The 19,337-nt window shown below is 34.5% G+C and overlaps 1 protein-coding gene across 7 annotated transcripts in view; it reads right to left on the bottom strand.

Moving 5' to 3' along the window:
* LOC111001174 (E3 ubiquitin-protein ligase TRIP12) overlaps nucleotides 1–19,337 on the bottom strand; it is a 30,773-nt gene that overhangs the window by 10,950 nt on the left and 486 nt on the right. For 2 of the 7 annotated variants that reach the window (XM_045630371.1, XM_045630375.1), the window contains exons 2-22: nucleotides 13,588–13,860; nucleotides 11,137–12,047; nucleotides 10,839–10,937; nucleotides 10,671–10,762; nucleotides 10,454–10,552; nucleotides 9,881–9,986; nucleotides 9,035–9,108; nucleotides 7,940–8,036; nucleotides 7,394–7,585; nucleotides 6,947–7,140; nucleotides 5,761–5,949; nucleotides 5,199–5,347; nucleotides 4,856–4,991; nucleotides 4,321–4,485; nucleotides 3,849–4,023; nucleotides 3,071–3,289; nucleotides 2,672–2,850; nucleotides 2,148–2,351; nucleotides 1,502–1,634; nucleotides 810–891; nucleotides 55–221 (exon numbers count right to left, since the gene is read on the bottom strand). In XM_045630371.1, coding sequence (XP_045486327.1) covers nucleotides 55–221; nucleotides 810–891; nucleotides 1,502–1,634; nucleotides 2,148–2,351; nucleotides 2,672–2,850; nucleotides 3,071–3,289; nucleotides 3,849–4,023; nucleotides 4,321–4,485; nucleotides 4,856–4,991; nucleotides 5,199–5,347; nucleotides 5,761–5,949; nucleotides 6,947–7,140; nucleotides 7,394–7,585; nucleotides 7,940–8,036; nucleotides 9,035–9,108; nucleotides 9,881–9,986; nucleotides 10,454–10,552; nucleotides 10,671–10,762; nucleotides 10,839–10,937; nucleotides 11,137–12,047; nucleotides 13,588–13,643 — 3,718 coding nt within the window. In that variant the 5' untranslated portion in view covers nucleotides 13,644–13,860. Of the gene's footprint in view, nucleotides 1–54; nucleotides 222–809; nucleotides 892–1,501; nucleotides 1,635–2,147; nucleotides 2,352–2,671; nucleotides 2,851–3,070; nucleotides 3,290–3,848; nucleotides 4,024–4,320; nucleotides 4,486–4,855; nucleotides 4,992–5,198; nucleotides 5,348–5,760; nucleotides 5,950–6,946; nucleotides 7,141–7,393; nucleotides 7,586–7,939; nucleotides 8,037–9,034; nucleotides 9,109–9,880; nucleotides 9,987–10,453; nucleotides 10,553–10,670; nucleotides 10,763–10,838; nucleotides 10,938–11,136; nucleotides 12,048–13,587; nucleotides 13,861–13,948; nucleotides 14,141–19,337 lie in introns of those variants that run through there. The other 5 variants (XM_045630373.1, XM_045630376.1, XM_045630372.1 and 2 more) reach the window with 4 other exon arrangements.

Raw genomic sequence — 19,337 nt, 5'->3', positions numbered from 1 at the left:
TTCCAAAAGAATATATACAACTTCAAGAAAGCGGACATGTCAAATGTTACGTACAATGCGGTGCCGTAGTGGGCGTGGCGGGCGGCTGAGCTTGTCCGAGTGCGTGATGTCCCAAAGTGACTTCCTCGCGAGTCCGCGGTCTGCGTGCGCCTGCGCCACCCGAACGCTTTACGGGGCGCTTGCGCTTCAACATGTCAGCCAGTTGCATGGGACTGCCGGATCTATAATAGAATGCGTTTAAGTCAAATTTATACAACAAAAAAGATTAATCTACTTTCTCCCGTGGCATCTATAGCCTGTTGGCAACTCTTTTTTTTAAATCAGGCTAGACTTAAATTGGTCTATGGATGTTATCATTATATATATATATTTTTTTTTTTGTTTAATTGATAATATCTTGCTAACACTGCACACTGGTAAAAAAACAGAGAGATAATACAAATATTAAAAACATCTAATAGTATTATATCTTTTGTGTTTAGGTTTATAATTTGAGTTGAGTTGACTGTCCCAACTTTCTGACTTAATTACACAGGGCACACATGATGGGATGTCTGGGTAATACCCCAAAAATAATCCCATTTGTGGCTCCATTCTGAAAAACGGGCATTAGCCAAACCTCACTGACATCCACATTGAACATTATGGTGAACCAGCTAAGTCTGGATATCCATTACTCTGTTGTACTTTGAAATCAACTTTAATTGATTTTTTAAATATTATCAGTAAATTTAGTTTCACAAGTATGTGATAATAATGATAACCTTTAAACCAATGTTTAGACATGTATAAACGTAAAAGCAACAAACCTATGAACAGATGTGGTTGTTTGATGAGTAGATGCAGACGTTGCAGGTCCCGCTTCTGTAATCCCAGCTTCAGTAGCTGCCACTGAAAAATACATATATTATCAATATTTAGAAAATGAATTCAAAAGTTGTCTATTTCCTTTAACTTATAAGTACATTCAGTTTTGACATTTTCCTAAGCCTAAAGAGAACTAAACGTTTGAGTTACTAAAACTAGTGTAGTGGATATAAGTGAAAGTGCGATATCTCAGACAGATGAACATAGTGTCACTTTAATATTTATTAAAGCTCACCACATAATATATAATTTGCTACAGTAAGGGCCTATTTCACAATGTATGGATAAAGTACCAAATAGCTATACAACACATAAATTATTCGAAAGATTATAAATTCCAAATAAGATGCTTCGCATTTTGACTTGATTTGACGAATAGCGCTATCTGAGTCGTGAAACGCAAAAACACTGTTTATCCTACCAATAAGTAATAAATAGCTTATTTGGAACTTATCTGGACATTGTGAAACAGACCCTTAGACTGTTAATATGCAATGGAATACATTTTAATTTGTTTTATCAAAATCGATCCAGCCGTTTAGGAGTAATTTAAGTATCAGTTTGTAAAAAGACATTAAAAAGTTAATCATTAAGCAATGATAAAACTAATAACAACTTATTTATATACACTTACGTAAGGTGCTTGCGATGAAAGAGCCAGATGCGGAAAATGCTAGAGATATATTATTGTGCTCCAGAGGAGATGAAGACGTAGAAGCCGGTGGAGATGCATTGCCGGTACCCCGAACACTTGCCCCGCTCGGAGACTGTGAACAAATACAATTTACGAATAAAAGTCTGGCGTCAAATAACTTATAAAGAAAATACATTATACATTTTTGTATAGAAAAATAATATGCCCAAGGGTGTTACTAACCAAATAGATTTATGATTTTTCATATGTAAGTCAAACTAAGGCTATGTATAGCTTGTTATGTTTTTCATATGTAAGAGGAATGTCACATAGGTGTGCACGCAACTTTTACGAAGTCACCAGTATAACTAGGAATAGGACGACTCGTTAGTCGATACCAACTCCGGGGAATAACAGATAATACAACATTTTCTATAGCTGATTTGACATTCAACACCTTTTGTCTTCGGACAAATTTAAAATTATGTTTAAATAATTATAAGTTTACAATAATACATAGCTTCAATCCAGTAAGAAAGTGTTTTTCTTTAAATATGTTATGTTAATAAAAGACAATACTATAACTAGAAACAACTTATTTGTTAATTCTGATATTTTTTTTTGGGTTTTGAGTTTTTGGTTTTACCTTAAGTTTGGCCTGTCTAGCGGGCTGGGGTGCAGGCGCCTTTTGAGCCAACTGAGCAACTTGATGCAGAACTCCCTCACGACGGAACTGAGCGCCCATTTCTTCTGACAAACGCTGCATCAGGATTTCTGCAAGCTGAAGGGACCCCACCACTATACGAAGGTCACTGGATGCCATCATACCCGCGATGTGAGACGATATAACCTATAATAAAGTTAAGAACATACTTGACATTTATGCATTACGCTTCTATTTATTGTTACGAGAGAATTTCCACTTCATTTTATCTCTTCTTTTTCTCATCTTTCTTCCTTGTTGCTACTTTAAAATATTTTAAGCTAGCTGATAGGCCTGGAAGTTCCAAGCTTAATGGGAAACTTTGGAAGTCATCAGTCAAAGTCAGGAAATTGTTTTTGATGTCTTCAATTACGATATTGCATCTGGTAAACAGTCTCTGCTCTGAAGGAAAGTAAAAACAAAAGTGGAAAACATATAAGACTGTATATAAGATTCAATGTATTTACCTGAGTCTTGAGCACTTGTCGAAGCAACTGAGCATCAGCATAATACACGCAGCGCAATATGGCTTTAAGGGCCTGAGAGCGCACGGCGGGCCCGGCTGAGCTCCAATACACTTCGTGCAGAACGGCTAATAGTGCACGTACGAGAGACGGGCTCGTACGCACCATGGCTATACGTGGATCTGAGAATAAGAAGAAAATTGTTGTTTGATATGTTATATGCAAATTCACTAAATCATTAATTAGTCTTTAAGATAATTTTAATAAATTGCTTGAGTTAAAAAACATAAATATAATTTTACAACTATTTAAAAAAAAAAAGAAAATAAGTAAAAACTCTTTCATAATTAAAATTAAAATATTGTATATAGAAAAATGATATTTAGCAATTTTTAAACCCACCTGGAACTGGGTTTCCATCAGCAGTGGCAGGCGGCGGGGCAGCAGGAGGCAGACGCTGCACAGGCCTCGCGGTGCCAGTGTGGTCGTTGAGCTGCTGCATGGCCGTCAGGTCCACCGTGTAGGAGCGTCCGAGGGTTGCCAGGCAGACCTCTTCCTCACCACCGCTGACACCCGCCTCCAACGCTCGACATTCTGCCCAAGAATAACACCGCCATACACCTACACAGGTGTAGGTTGATTCAACTATACTTCACTACACGCACAAGCCGCCTAGCTCACGAATGCGAGAGGTCCTGGGTTTAAATCCCGAATTGAGAATTGATAAAAAAAAGAGTAAATACAGACATATCACAACACGCGACGGCGTACAACTAAAACCAAAACATAAGCGATGATGCATTTAAAACATTAGTAGGTAAAATCATAAAAAATGTTTTAAGAGATCACTAATGCGGAATGCTTCAAAATTATCTGCAATTTGCAATAACTTATGGATGTATGAATTTATATTAGCAGAAAAAGCAAGATTCGACATGATTTTGGAAGAGTTTGCGCACACTCGAGAACACTTAAATTCTACCTTAAAACAATAAAAGTATCGTAAACCTATCAAAATGTCAAATTTTTAATATTTCTTACATTTTAGTTATTCATGTTTACTCAATCTTAAATTTGCCTGAAATTTTAGTTATTCATGTTTACTCAAACTTAAATTTGCCTGAAAATTTAGTTTTAAAGAAAATGGCATACGTTTATTGAGAATTTTGTCCTTTTATACCTCTATCATCTCTCCATTGCCACTGTGCCCCGCGTTCCGTGTTAGCAGACCAGGGTCTATCCAAGTGTGCATCAACGGCGAATATGCCATCAGTGGGCAAACGCGGCATCAGCTCCCCAATGAGGCAGGTTATCTCATACAGCTCTTGTGGAAGCCGTGGTAATAGCTCTACTTGCTGTAATTTTTAATAATATATACTGTATATGATGGTCATATGGGAACAAATCGGCTATCATAATGTCCACCAATATAAAATTTAAATGTAAAGTAATCACAAATTATTTATTTATTTTATATTTACATTGTTTCTAGACTTTATTTTCATTAAGGGTTTAATAAGTGTAATACAAAAAATGGTTGTACTTTTAAAATAAAACGTTATTCAATGAAATGTTATATCTATATTTCTAAAGTATTATGGCAGTAGCAAATAAAGAATAAAGTTTATTTAATATAATTTTGAAGCCTTTACCTCATGATGAACAGTGGATCCAGTCAGCAGACAAAGCAACGTGTCAGCTATAGAGCGTTGGTGTAGGGCCAGAGCTAATTGTGGGCAAGCGGCGCACATCACCCACAACAAACGAAGGACCGTGATAAAGGTGTTGCCAGCTATCAACGGTGGCTGCACTACCAGCTGAAAGAAATGTATTTTTATAGTTTTCAAACTTGTTTTAAATGCAATCTGTGAAACATCATTACCTCAAATTTGTTTGGAATTATCAGTTTTGCATTATCTGTTTTGATAATTAACTTACTGTATTTCTTCGTTAACAAAATAACTTTTTTTTAAATAAAATAATTATGTATATTACATTGCATAAGAATTATAAAAACCCAGGTGAACCAGGTTAGAAAATACTGGTATAATAGTTTATCGGTTTAGTGGTAAAGAACCTAGGCAAATATTTCTTTATTAAAGTTTAAAAAACTACTTATAATTCTCTTTATTTTTTGATATTAATAATTCAGATTGGTTTCAATTCAGCTAATTTAAGAGTACTTACAAGCTGTTGCAAATTGGTGAGCAATTCGGGCGTGGCTATCTCCTGCAAACGAGCTGGATCATGTTGGAAGCTGTCCACTAAACGGGAGAAGGCCAGGCAAACACATTCCACTGATTTCTTATCTTGGATTGTTAATCTGAAAATAATTGAATTCAAATAAAAATCTTAAGCAATGATATAAAAAACCAGTTTTAATGTAGCATTGTATCATCATAATTATTATACAACCTTTAAAGAAATACTTGTGTTGTGATTCTATGAATTCTTTATTTTTGGAAAAGTTAAAAAAAATATCCTCCAAAACTATAATATACAAGATATTCTACAAGAAAATTAAACTTACCGGTTGGCTAATAATTGAAGAGATTCTCTAACAAGATGAAACTCGTCAGGTGTCAGATTTTGACAACAGTTGGCAGTGATTGACAGCGCGGCCCGCTGAGCGTTGATAGAGAAGAAATCCAGGTATGTGAGACACGCTGACACACCGCGCTAAAAACAAACAGATTTTAACTATTATTATTTATAAAGGGATTCAGATTTTAAGAATTCAGATGGTATTGAATGCAAGAAATCTGTTTATTAACACAGAGTTCAAAACACACATATAAAACTACTGTGTGAAGTTTATTACTGCCATCACCGACTTGGTACTGCATATCATTGCGTTAATATGGCAATAGTTTAATTAGAAAGTCTTTACTAAATGCGGTAGTCAGTAGTCACACTGTTTGTTTAAGGATGATTTGCATAACATAATTAAATGAAAAGGTGGGCAACTGGCGGCCTCATCGATTTCGGGCGATCTCTTCCAGGCAACCACTCTTAACTTACTATAAGGGCGGGTTCTTAACCAATTCACTAAAGTGAAATCCACATTAAACAAATAAAAATAATTTTCTCACCGCTTGCAAAATCGCCTTAGAGTGTCTCCTGGACAGCATATCCAGAGCTGTGAGGGATTGCTCAGCAACATCCATGCAGGTGATGGCTTGCAGTTTGTCTAGGAAGGCAGGCACTGCTAAGGCTACGGCCCCAGAGCTACGCGGCAGAGCCTCCAGCATATATGTGAGGGCACGGCAGGCGTGGTTCATCTAAGGTAACAAATAGATATTTATTATTATCGCGATTAAGTGACGGTTCCATCAGCCCATATTTTTTATAAAATTTAGAATCAAATAAAAATAGAGACTGTTATATATCTAAAAATAACTAAAGAACTATAAGAAAACAAAACTTAGTAAATATATCTAAAAAAACATGTTCCATCTTATCTTGTATACACAAGATTTATTAAAATGATCAATTTTACTATAAAAATCATAAGCCGCTTTATGACCACCCAGATATCCCGACTTCTGGGGTAAAGTTGCCTTTTTTTCTGGTGTTAACACAAAGCAAGAGTTTATGAAACGAATTTAACGAATTTTGAGCAGTTTAATGCAGACTAAAATAACGACAGAAGTAAGACATATCACCATACTAATCATATATAAATATACATATAAATGATACCATATATTATTCCGCTTTGAAGAGTGAATTTACCGTGATGGAAGACATCTTTGGCAGTGTTATATACCATACATAAAATCCGCACTAATACATTATAATTTACTGCAATTATTATTGTATTTGTGTGCAATTATAATATTTATATTTTAAAATCGGCGCTGAGACACCCTGTACAACTAAACAAAAACATATTTCTCCAAATCACAACCCGAGTATAATATTAAAAAAAAATCAGTGGCACTACCTCTTTAAGTCTTAGCCTCAAATTTTTGAATCTGTTTCATGATCAATTTCAATCTAATAGGCAAGTAGGTGATCAGCCTCCAGTGCCACACGTCGTCGACTTTTTGGGTCTAATACATGTCGGTTTCCTCACGATGTTATCCTTCACCGTTCGAGCAAATGTTAAATGCGCATATAGAAAGAAAATATATTGGTGCACAGCCGGGGATCGAACCTACGACCTCAGGTATGAGAGTCGCACGCTGGAGCCACTAGGCCAACACTGCAGTAAAATATAAAATTATTTTTTTTTTATTTTTTATTTTGTACTGTAAAATAATAAACAAATCTTACCATATCAAAGTTATGCTCGGCAGCCAATAGATTCACAAGTGCAGGGACCACTTGTCGTACTGGGAATCCGGCGAGGGTATCCTCATTGCCCATAACCAACAGTTGACACATCTCGATCACCGCCTGCAATTGCTGCCCTTCATCACCGGTCGCTTGGAGACCGGAGAGCAGCTGTGCCGCCTTCGATGCCGCTGCTCGAAAGGTATTTATCGGTTTAGTAATTTTAATACTAACAAAAGTATGTCCTTTTGTTTGTTTGGTCATGTAACCAAAAATAATGAAATAGATTTTAAATATTGCCAAAGTGACTAGAATAGTAATTATCTATGGTATTTGATCGATTGATTACTTAATAAAACTTATAAGGGAAGATACTCGAATAAGGTCTCTCTTTTAGTAGTAATTAACGCGTGCTTACAGAGCTCAAAATTAACATTAAATATCTACCAGAATTTGCAGTCACAGTCCTATGCAAGAGGTGCTGCATCCGAGGTCCAAGGGCTCCCAGCAAGTGTGGCGGAAGACCGCGGGCTTCGAGGAGCGCTTGTAGACGTCCGACTTCTCCTTCCTCAGACGACGATTCTTCGGCACCACCAACGCCACTGCCGCCGCCGCTGCAGTCCTCCGCCGGTGACGATGCTACAAATATTCAGTCGTTTTTTATTTCAATTGAACTGTTATTTATGTTTACTCTAGTGTAAATAAAAAAAAACATTTAATTCAATTATGCGTTTCTTCTGTAAAAAGCAGATTAAATTCCTGACTTGAACATGATAATTGGTCCGGCATAGATTTTGTTTTGTAAATCAATTGTTTGTTTACATCATTATAAGTTATTCAAGCGATAATTTGGATTTCCATTTTAATGATGTTTTAATATGTGATATGATTACCACTTTCCTAATGAGGGTCTTATAACATTAAATATCTAAGAATATCTTGTAGCAAAAATATTTAAAAGTGTGTTTGTGAATTTAAAAACGGTATACACACCTTTGCCCTTAGGCTTTGCATCGTTGGAAGCGTTATCAGGCATTGATACCGCTGAGGCAGACACCGGCGGCGTAGACGATGTGGACGCTATTGCACCCTGTAATTAAAAATGTTTGGTTAGGAATCTGATATTGATGAAAGAAAATACGAAGATTATCACCAAATTTGGAATAAGCTAACTAAGCAAAATATCCATCTCATCTCATATCAACTAGACAGCTCAGTAAACTTAACTTTAAATTAAGAGACAAAATATCCATTTATATATCAACTAGAGATAAGAGAGCTTAGTAAACTTAACTTTAAATTAAGAGACAAAATAAAATTAAGCCCAATACGTAAGAAAACAAAAACAAAATTGTAAATCGATAGGACACCTAACAAGGAGTAAAGAAAAATTTACGAAGTTGCCGAATGGGTCCACACCTAAAGGGAAAAGCAACATCGAACGTGGGAAGACGGGTTCGGGAAAAAACAAGAGTTACCTGGCCGAGACAGAGGAGAATGGCAAACACTAGGGAAAGCCCATGCGGAAACGCAAGACAGTTACCGACGAAATCACTAGGAATTTAAATTATTACTAAACACTATATATTTAGGTAAGGCAGACAACTTAAGCCCGTATTTAACCCGAGACTAGTAACACAGTCTGTTCAAATACATAATTCTTATTTATAATATTAATCTAATTACACCCCATTAACTAACAGAATGAGCCGAAAGAGTACTTAGTTAACGTGTGCTAGTAGCTATTTAGATTATAGGAAGTGATACTCTCTACAATATAAGTATAATTTTCCGTCGACCATATAATTCATGAATATGTGAGTGAGAATATATGACAGATCTCTTTCAATAGAAACTATATTAAAACACACTTATGAAGTTGAGTTTATGACTATATTATCACATTCGAAAGGTTATCCAAAAAAATAAGTGTTAAATCAATTTTAAATACTTCTATTGGACTTTCTATTACTGTAATAATATCCAAAATTCATAGAAAATATATCTTGAACATTCTGGAAAATTCCGGGGCCGTTACATCTGTATACCTATTATTCTTCCTCTCTTAGTTTAAGTAGTAGTACTAACCGTGGTTACAGATTGCGAGTGAGACCGGCTGGATGCAGCACCAGTGCTTGCGCACGAACCCAGACTGCTTTTACCTTTAACATATAAAGTCATACATGAAAATGTATTATTAAACACGTCTTAATTTTATAATTGTAGTAAAAGTCTTATCACTATATTATATATATGATACATTTTACCATATTGTTATTAAAATAACAATATGGTAGAAAAATGTATCAACACGTCTATTCTTCTCGAAGTATACAGAAAATAGTGACTAAAAGTTCGAAAAAGTTTCTAAAAACGTAAATCTAATTTGGGTATTGACAAAAAAATCAATTTAAAATAGTAGTAGTAAGATTTTTTTTTCTCTGCGGTAATTTGCAATGAGCTAAAGTTATGAGCGAATTTGTTCTGTAGTGCTGTCATGTGAGTGACTTCCCATTGGAAGCATCTACTCATCTTATGCCTAGAGCTACTGCTGGTCTTCTAGCTCTAGAATATGGTGACGTTTTAGACTCACATACTGTCTAATGGTGAGTTGGCGAGCAAGTTCGTTCGGATGACAGAACCGCTCTTTGTATTTAGCTGCCAGTCTCCGGATTTCCTCTTTGATAGTTCTCACTTTTAGGTGTTCGTGAACTTCGTGTTGGTTATGTACCATGGCTATATGGCTTTTGCTACTACTCTTAGGATTTTGTTCTGATGTCGCTGGAGTATGTTTATATTGGGTGCGCTGCCCCACAGTTGGAGGCGATATGTCCAAATGGACTTTAGGATCTAAAGAAAGTCTTCAGTTTCTTCCTAGTATCCAGTAAAGGCTGTTGTATAGAATAAAAAATACAAAGTTTATTAGGCTATTACCTCGTTTGTCCTTACGCGCGGTATTCTGTGGCTGCGGCTGCGGCATGTCGCGCGTGCGCGCACGCCGCCCGCTACTTCCCGGCTCTTCGGTCCCGCCCCCGCTCGACTAACAAAAACCGACAGAAAAATTCAATGGTGTGTTCTACCAGACCAGCATTTATTTATTATTTATTTATTTATTTATTTACACTTCGTTGCTAGAAAGAAACACAAATAACACAATATATATAAATTACAAGGGATACAACGGGCGGCCTTATCGCTAACAAGCGATATCTTCCAGGCAACCCTAGTAAGAAAAGAAAACAATAAATTAAAAAAATTATGAGTGCAAGAAGTGCATAACCAGAAGTTATATAAAAAACAAAATAAATTTATATTAATGTATTTTATATTAATTAAGCATTGTCAAATTTACCATAAATACTTTTGCAAAGTGGTTTATTAAAATGATTTATGTGTCAACAATTTAGTCTGTCTTTATTGTTGATTTATTTATGTCATCTTTGAACAATATAACTCATTAATATAAGTATCTCAACATCACTGGACAAAATATAACTTGTAACAAACCTGTCTCTTGGATGAAGATTCCTGCCTCTGCCGTTGAGAGGTGCTAGCTCCTCTCGTCAGGCAAGCACCCAGAGTCGCACCCGTTGCAGCAGCGATACTCTTTATATTCAGATGTATTTATTATTATTTAACATAACCAAAATATATAGGATATATAATGTAAAAAAAATATCAGATTTGAAACTTTTTTTCACATATATGTAAATGTTATACTCACTCTTCTGGCGTTAGTTTGTCGTAAGTATGGGAGATCTCGGGGTACAATAAGTAGTTTGCTATCAGAACTATGCGGTTTTGATGAACTGGCTTCTGAAATAGATAAATAAACGGTTATTTTCTCATTAATTGAATTTAATTGCTATAATAATGTATCAAAGCTAATTACCTTGTAGATCTTTAAATGGCGGCGGAGATACAGTCCTGCCGCGTTCGGTTGCGCTTTTACGATCCGAAAGAAACGGTGCTTCGTTTGTTGTCGTACTCACTGTAACAACACATACAAATGTTTCATACTATCTACAATAAATGCACTTGATATTTGATAAGACAACTGATAAGCAATCTAGCTCAGTTCAATATTAAATAGCGCAATTATATCATCATAATAAATGCTATATTCATATGACGTTTGACTAGACGACATTTGTTTGCTAAAGTAAATAGGAATTTGTTGACATGTTTACCTGAACTGTCGTTGACAACAGTGGAAGTGGGCGGGCCGAGGTCTCGATTGTGACGTTTTCGTAATGAATATGTACACGTTGGACTACTGAGCGGGTCCTTTCCTGTATCTTGATCTAGAGATGCCCTCTCACTGAAAGTAATCTTTGTATCGGCCGGATCTTTTGCCCGCACTTCTGTTTTATACTTTTTGGGCTCTTCTATTTCAAATAAGCAATAACTACTCTTTCTGGTTGATAGGGAACGATGTGATGGTCGTTTCCTTTTCTTTCCCTTCCTTCGATTGGCTGTTGGACTGTAGACGGAATAATCAGAATCAAGTAGGTCAGTAACAGTCGAGGAGCTGAAGGGGGAGTACACGTAGTCTCTTTCGTCCAATGGCAATAGTCCTCCTTCACTTGGGTTGGATGCGGCTTGAAGAGCTGAAGATGTAGTAGCAATATGTGTGGGACGTTGCGCGGGTTGTGCGTTTGTATTTTTGGGTAGCTCACAAACACTCTCAGACCTAAGAGCAGTGCGTGAACGTGTGCAATACGCTATGCACTCACTTATTTTTGACGATAAATGCCTTTTGGGTTTTTTCTTGTCATTCAATGAAGTACGGCGACGTTTTGAGTGTTCACCGGCTGTGTGTGGTGTATCACCCTGTTTCGAATCTGATGTGTCGTATCGGGTTTCGTACACGTCCGTTCCGTAGGACCACCTTTCAGAGAGTGAGTAATCAGATCTGGGCAGCGAGTTGACCAGACGTGAACTTCTTCGTAATTCAATGTTAGAGCTTGGGGACTCCGGATCAGCTTCGCGGCTGGTATGCGGATGGGGCGACGTCAAGGTGCGTTTGTTGCGACGACTGGTGCTTGCCTTACGCACGTTACGTAAGCACCGACCGCCCACCACCCTGCTAGGAGAAGACCTGCAAAACAGTTAAATAATTAAAAAAAATACTATTGGTGGTTTTTGCAAAATAACAATACATACTAAAAAATTAGTCCAGCAAAATCTATTTTTCTAGTATATTTATTCGATATATTATTAATTAAATTATTGTATGATGGTAAACTTGTTATTTTGCATCACATACTTTTAATGGAATTATTTAAGCACCGTGCACTTAGTTCTCCTAACATAGCGAACAGATTGGAAAAATACCCATTTAATTTACACACTCCATCCCATGTTAAAAGGATTTTTGGAATTGTTATATTATCACAAGTCCTGGCCATATTGAGTTTTTATAATATATCCTTACATTTAAATAATCTTACAATTTTTGCCTTATTTTAAATGTCAAGAAGATTTTCATGTAAACAAACATATGTGAAAGTCTAATCAAGATAAACACTTTTATGAATATTAAAGAACACCTTGTGTCAAATACTCATCAATTTGGAATTTTTAATTGACTACAGAAACAACTATACATAGATTATTTATTATTATGTTGGAAACAATATTAATTTTAGGCATGACCCCACTGATTTTATTTTTTCTTATTCATGGTGATTGCTGAAGGTTTATTTAGTTTAACCATTCCTATGAGTTAATAGGTACTGTTAGTTTCTTTTAATATCTGGTAATTTGACAGTAAACAATATGAATATGTTATATTTCTACAGTTTTTTGCAGCTAGTTATTACTATGAAAAATACCATTGTACCATGTATAAACATTGTCAAGTTTATACATGGTACAAAATAAAATAATATTGTGTAAATCCTTCCTGTTATGTAAATTCCTATGTTATATTACCACTTAATCTGGCTAAACAAAAAAAATAGATATATAAAATATAACCTTTACAAAAAAAAATTTAGACAATGATGTATAATAGAATAGGTAGGTGGACTCATTTTTCCACAATTAGACTCAAATTTGGTCCATTTTACGTAAATGATAAATAATAATAACACATTCTTATTAAATTTAACTTTGATATATGTTTCCCCATAACGAAATCTTAAAATATTTATTACTTTCAAACAAATTTAAACACCATACCTTAACCTACCCTTATTAATAAAATTATGAATTAAATATGAAGGTAGTTACATAAATTAAGAACAGCATAATTTATTCTTTGTCAAGTACAATTACATAAATGTCAAGCTTATAACCTATGTAAGGTGCTGGTATACTAAGATATCAGTATTTTATATACTAATAGGTGTTGGAACAGTTTAATTACATGAATATTTGAGAAAGCTGATGAATATTTTTTACCGCACAAACTAAACTTTAAAAGTTTCAAGTAACTCTTACTGTAAAAATTGATAATTAATGACTTTAATACTTTTTTTACACGGCTTCATCTAAAAATCATTATAAGAAACAGACTTCATATTGGCACATATTATTGTAACGGCTTGTCCAAGAAACTTTCCCATGATGGAGACGTGGTGTTCAATCTGCTAACTAAAAATGGTAACCATGTAACAGGTTTATGTTTAGATTACCTGCTGGACTCTCTCGTGAGTGCAGAGTGCGACGGTGTGATGTGTTGCTCGGCCATAGACGACGCTGAGAGAAACGGGGCTGCTTGTGTGTGGCCTGCGCAGGCCGCCCGCGCCCGCTACCTGCCCGGAACCATGCCCGGGCGAACACTAATCCACTGTCTATGCATCCACTATCGCCAAATTCAAAACCACATCACCTTTTTCCACTAAACTATCTCACTTACTGCACTTTGCAAAATATACAGATTATAAATGTTAAACTTCTTCTCAAATCTGGAACAAAGATAAAGAAAATCAGCAAAAGAAATTAACATAACACTACGTTACATAAACATATCAATTATTAATTAGAACACGATACCTGCCACCGAAGCAGGCCTTCGATTGTTTTCAATACGGAATGATATTATTACTTAGCAATTCAAAATGTTAAATATTATTTTTCACCACGTTTTATGAAAAATAGTAAAAGAAATGACACATCAAGGGCGATTTTCGTCGTATTTTTCAATAATATTCACTGCAAGTCACAGCTGGCCGTCTGTCAAACAAACTAAATCAATGTTGCCAACGCTACCGCTTGCGCATGGCCATAAAATCGGGAAAAATTGCCATCAACAAAATTCCATACACAAATATTTTTTCATTAAAAATATTATCGTTAAGTATAAAAAATACAACAGAATCAAGAATCAAAATCACATTAAATTAATTTATAGTCAATCATTACTACCCGTACGAGAAGGAGAGAAGAACGTAATGTTCTTAAATTAATAATAAAGAACCTACATTATAAATTTGTAATCGTAATAAAAACTTGTCGCACATGGGTATGCTATGAAAAAGTATTATAATTGAAATTTTGTTGTTTTTTATAGTTATCATAGTAGTAAGCTTTTGGCAATGTGTATTTTGAAAGTATCAATGCATTAGCAGGTAGTAAAACTTGAATAGGTAGGTGAGGTTGATTCTATTTGCGCCTACCTGTGTAGGTAGGTACTTGTCTGGTCAGGGTCTCCGTAAACGCGAGATTCTGGATCAATAGTGGAAGTTCAAAGTTGGAACAAAGCGCATTGAACCAGCTTTGTGTACATTCATTAGTTCAGTATGCACTCATTATTGTTATCACAATTATATTAATCACTGTGTGGTCAGTTATTTCTACCTATCTTTCAAGATAAATTTGATGTTTATAAACATACTCACAAAAAATCTCTGCTATGTTTACTTGATTATATTTTGATAAATTATTGTTTATTTATGTTTTCTAAAATCTTTAAAATCACACTAAAATCTTTACTAAAAAAATAGAATGAAAAATACGACACATCTTGTTGTATTGATTGTGTTTCGGTCTATTTTAAAAATGCAATTTTAAATGGTAAAGGGTCTGCGCCCCAAGGCCATGGGTCGTCAACCCGATAGTAGGTACTGTGGGCACGTGCAAATCCTGCTGGCCTCGTTGCTCAGAAATCAGTGGTCAAGCCTGAAACGAACTTAACCCTTCCGAAACACAGCGCCATTACAATATTCATTCTCTACGTGGACGCTTGAAATTATTTTTAATATCAGTGTAAAGCGTAATAGCGAAACTACAAATTTTATATTTAGAATTAGAACTTACATTTAACAACTGCAAGAAGGTTTTCTATTTAACGCTTATGTTTATGTTTTCTTATTAGTATTTTAACTAAAATGAATGACAAATCATTCTCAATCCAAACACCTATCGAAATTGACAATCTAGCTTTCCATTAGTGAAATAATTAGGAAATTAAGAAAGTAGTTTATTGCAAACAAATATTTTCTGTTTATAGAAAGATTGTGTATCTGTTAGGTATGATATAAATATATACAGTTGACGACCACGATATGCATTCATTATCAAGTCCGTCGGTCTCTGCTGATGTTTAGCTCAGAGTCGATAAACATAACTGCATTACTATAGCACGGTTTATTTTGATCCCGCAAACCGTTAGCACACCGGTTCAGTAGCTTGGAAACATTCACTTTTATATGATCGGCTTGATACTTAAACTAAGAGAGCTCCCCTTGTTTAATTATTTATTATTTCTAATTAACGATAAGAACAATTAGTTAATAGCGTGATTCATACTAGAATTTACACTATGTATTGCCTTATTTTGGTGACCGATTGCTGGATTTTTCCCGATATAAATGTAACAGCGATTAAAGGGCTTTAGAACTAATTCGGGCAAATCCAAACACATAGTATCAAAATAAATCTGTTTACAGTGCAAGGGGGAGTCAACGACCGGGCCTTCGCAGCACCCGCGCCCCCGCCAGTGGCGAAACACTCGTCTTTGGTTCCCTATGGGTTCAGTGACCTTAACGACCCTTTGATTTAGCAGTATGCACTAAATCGTCAGAACCCTATTAATAAATACAAAATAACAATTGACTTTTTAGTTTACCTACGACATATAACCATTAAAATAGATGTGTAAGCATTAATAATATCACTTTAGCTGAAACAGACGATTATGCGATATGCTTTGCTGACCTACATAGCATTATTTAAAAATGTGTGAACAAAGAATAGCAAAGACAAGAAACAAAGCATTATTGAAACGAACGTGCCACAAGAGTATACCTAATACCTAGTTTTGTTTTTTGGTAGAAATTGAAATTGCATTTGGATTTTTTCTCACTTGAATAGTTTCAAACGGGCTTAGATATCTACCCACAATGCACACTACATTAACTTAAGCAGCAAAACACAATTCGTCTTACTAAAAATTGTTCAAACTGTGACCAGTTATGACTTTAAAAATGTTTAATTGTTGGTAAATTATTTGTATTTGTATATAAATTACAAAAAAGGGCAAATCTTAGCCTTGTTCACTGTAAACTGCAAAAGTTACCTAATGCCTTCTTACTTGAAATGCATAATATAATTCTCTTTTTTCCTTATACCTAAAACAACTCACATGCGAATATATTTTTCTTTGTTTTTTTGACGGATACATATACATTTTTTAGAATTCTATTGGAAAAACTCGCATGCATCATCCAGTTCCTTCCATAAGTCAACGATTTAACGTAAACTTCATAGTCATTACATATTATATATTTACGTAACTAAACACATATATGAAATCTTATACCAAACCTAAATGTGCATTCCAACTGCAGATCCAGAAATACGACAGCAAAACAGTCTATCACTGAACCAAACAAAGACTAACGCTTTTCATTGAGTACATAAAAATGGGATTTTGTAGGTTAAATTTCAGTGAAAGCTATGGTGTCGCAACTGGTAACAATATCTCCAACATAGAACCAAAAGGTACGAGTTACGACAACCATGTTGCGCAATGAACCATGCGCCCGAAGACTACGGATTATCGCTGCATACAGAATACAAATAAATATTTCCTTTACTTTGTCGATAAATGAAATAATATTTACCTTATAAAGCATATACTCCCAAGAGAAATAAAGACACGAAAAAATATTACTCTAAGTAATAATCTGTTGACTAAGAATTTCTATTTCCACTGTCATTAGATATCTTAAATTTTCAAAGTAGTAAGTGCTTTCATGGTATCAAAGTCATGTAACATGCGATAACCATTAACGTATAGTAAATTACGTAATTGAAATTTCATTAGTAATTTCATTGGAATTAATATTAATTATCATATTCAAAGGTTTCAAGCGGCTGGTAAATGTTGGAGCTGTAGTAACGAAGACAATGAAGATACGACATTGTATCTACATAATATTCAAGGAAATCGTCAAGCTCTGCAATAAACGCTTGCCAAAAGCTTTTGGGCCTTGCCTTTTAAGGTATTCCAGAAAATAGTGAATCTATTAATTCATTATTTAACAAGCAATCAATATGCCTAGTATACCTTACGTATGTACACGCGAACAGTTTTATCAAACGACCTTGTCGGAAATTGCATTATGTTCGTTACGTTACTAAGGCGTGGGTAAGCAAGTAAAACAATACATAGTAGGGATTCATACAGTTTACCACTGTTTACATTAACATTTTTTCTTCAATATAACTGAGAGAGAGTTCGGAACTAGAATATTAGATAGAAGGGCACTAAATAAAATTACAATATGACACAACAAAGAAAAAAAACCATAGAAGGCGGTATTGGTGAAACTCGTCTCAGAAACAACGCGTGAGGGTAGGCATAGAAATTTTTCTTTTGTCGAACCTTCTGGACTCTATTATCAGGCTATGATTTTGCAGACTGTCAATTATTTTTACTAAACAGTATACGACCAGGTAACGAAGTACGGTCTATATCCTAAGTATAGCTTGTCTGGGCCGCGACAGAGCCGGATCGATAGAGGTGCCGAGGATCAAACATCCACCCTGCCTCCACGCTCATAACTGTATGTACATAGATCTAGCCCTAGTTGACAACGGCAGGATATTTTTTGTGGACGTCATGTTTCCAAACCTACTATGTTTTAGCTGTTATCTATAGTCATAAGTATAATTTGTTAGCAATTAAGCATAATCACATACAACTCAACATAATAAACTTGATAATGATATCACAGTTTGAATCAGCAATTACCAACAGCGCATTGATGACGTTACATATTACGAAATACGCGAATATGTATTGAATATACACGCGTGTATGTATAACTGAATAAATAATAATATATGTTTGATTTTATTTATTTCTTATATACTTCAAAATATCAAAAATAAAATATATGATTACCCTGTATAATTTTTAAAGATAGAAGATAAGCCTTTGACCAAGATTCAAGAGAAGAGACCAGAGGAAGAAATTAAAAGTACCCAAACTTAATTACAACTTGTAAATCTTAATGGTTAATATGTATTTCAAAAGCTTAAATGAGAATCCTGAGTGTCTTGCCTAGGGTTAGAATGTAGAAAAGGTGTGATTTAGAATATATTGTTCACAACCCTAACAAATATTTACTTGATAAAAAATATTAATAATAACTAACTAATATATATAATATTAACTATTAATAATAACTAACTCTAACAGTCAATTAATTAAACAACACTATAATACAAAATTATAGGGAACATAGAAAAAAATCCCTACTGTGGGTTAAGGTTCAAGCCACTTGTCACATCCTGTTGTATTAATTTATACAGTAACTTAATGTAATGAATATGCTCTTTATCATTAAGTATATGCCAGGAGCAGCCTTGTCTTTATTTCCACTACATTGATAAAAACACAAATTACTAATATATCATTTAATTTCTGATACTTCCCTTGGTTCAAATAAATACTAACAATCTAAACTTATTACCCACATTGCAGACACAAAAATATTATTAAAGATTTACTTGAAAAAAATGTATGTTCACAAAGAAAAATTAATTTAAATGTTTATAAATTTAAATTATTATTATTAAAGTAGATTTTTAATAGATAAGCGCGTAAACTCAAGTAATACCAATATTGCAGAAAAATTAATAAATATGTTTATTATTTCTGAAATAATTATGTATATTGTGCTAACTTTGAATTTCACCCTAAATGTGTCAAGAATTGAACTCTCACAACATGGCCTAGATATACAATGTGATATTATTGTTATGACCTAAATGGAATTAACAGGTTCAAATTGTTACTTCACAAAGAAAAATTAAAAATAATAACTCCTTTATAAATGGTGGGATGATTTAAATGAACAAATATACAATTTAGTAATTACCAATTAATAATATTTCAAGATACAATAGTTTCCTTTGTTACAAAGAGAACCAT

The sequence above is a fragment of the Pieris rapae genome, chromosome 12 (assembly GCF_905147795.1).
Source record: "Pieris rapae chromosome 12, ilPieRapa1.1, whole genome shotgun sequence".
Lineage (NCBI taxonomy): Eukaryota > Metazoa > Arthropoda > Insecta > Lepidoptera > Pieridae > Pieris > Pieris rapae.
Note: the sequence above shows the minus strand (reverse complement) of the source record. Positions and strands in the feature narration are given on the sequence as shown.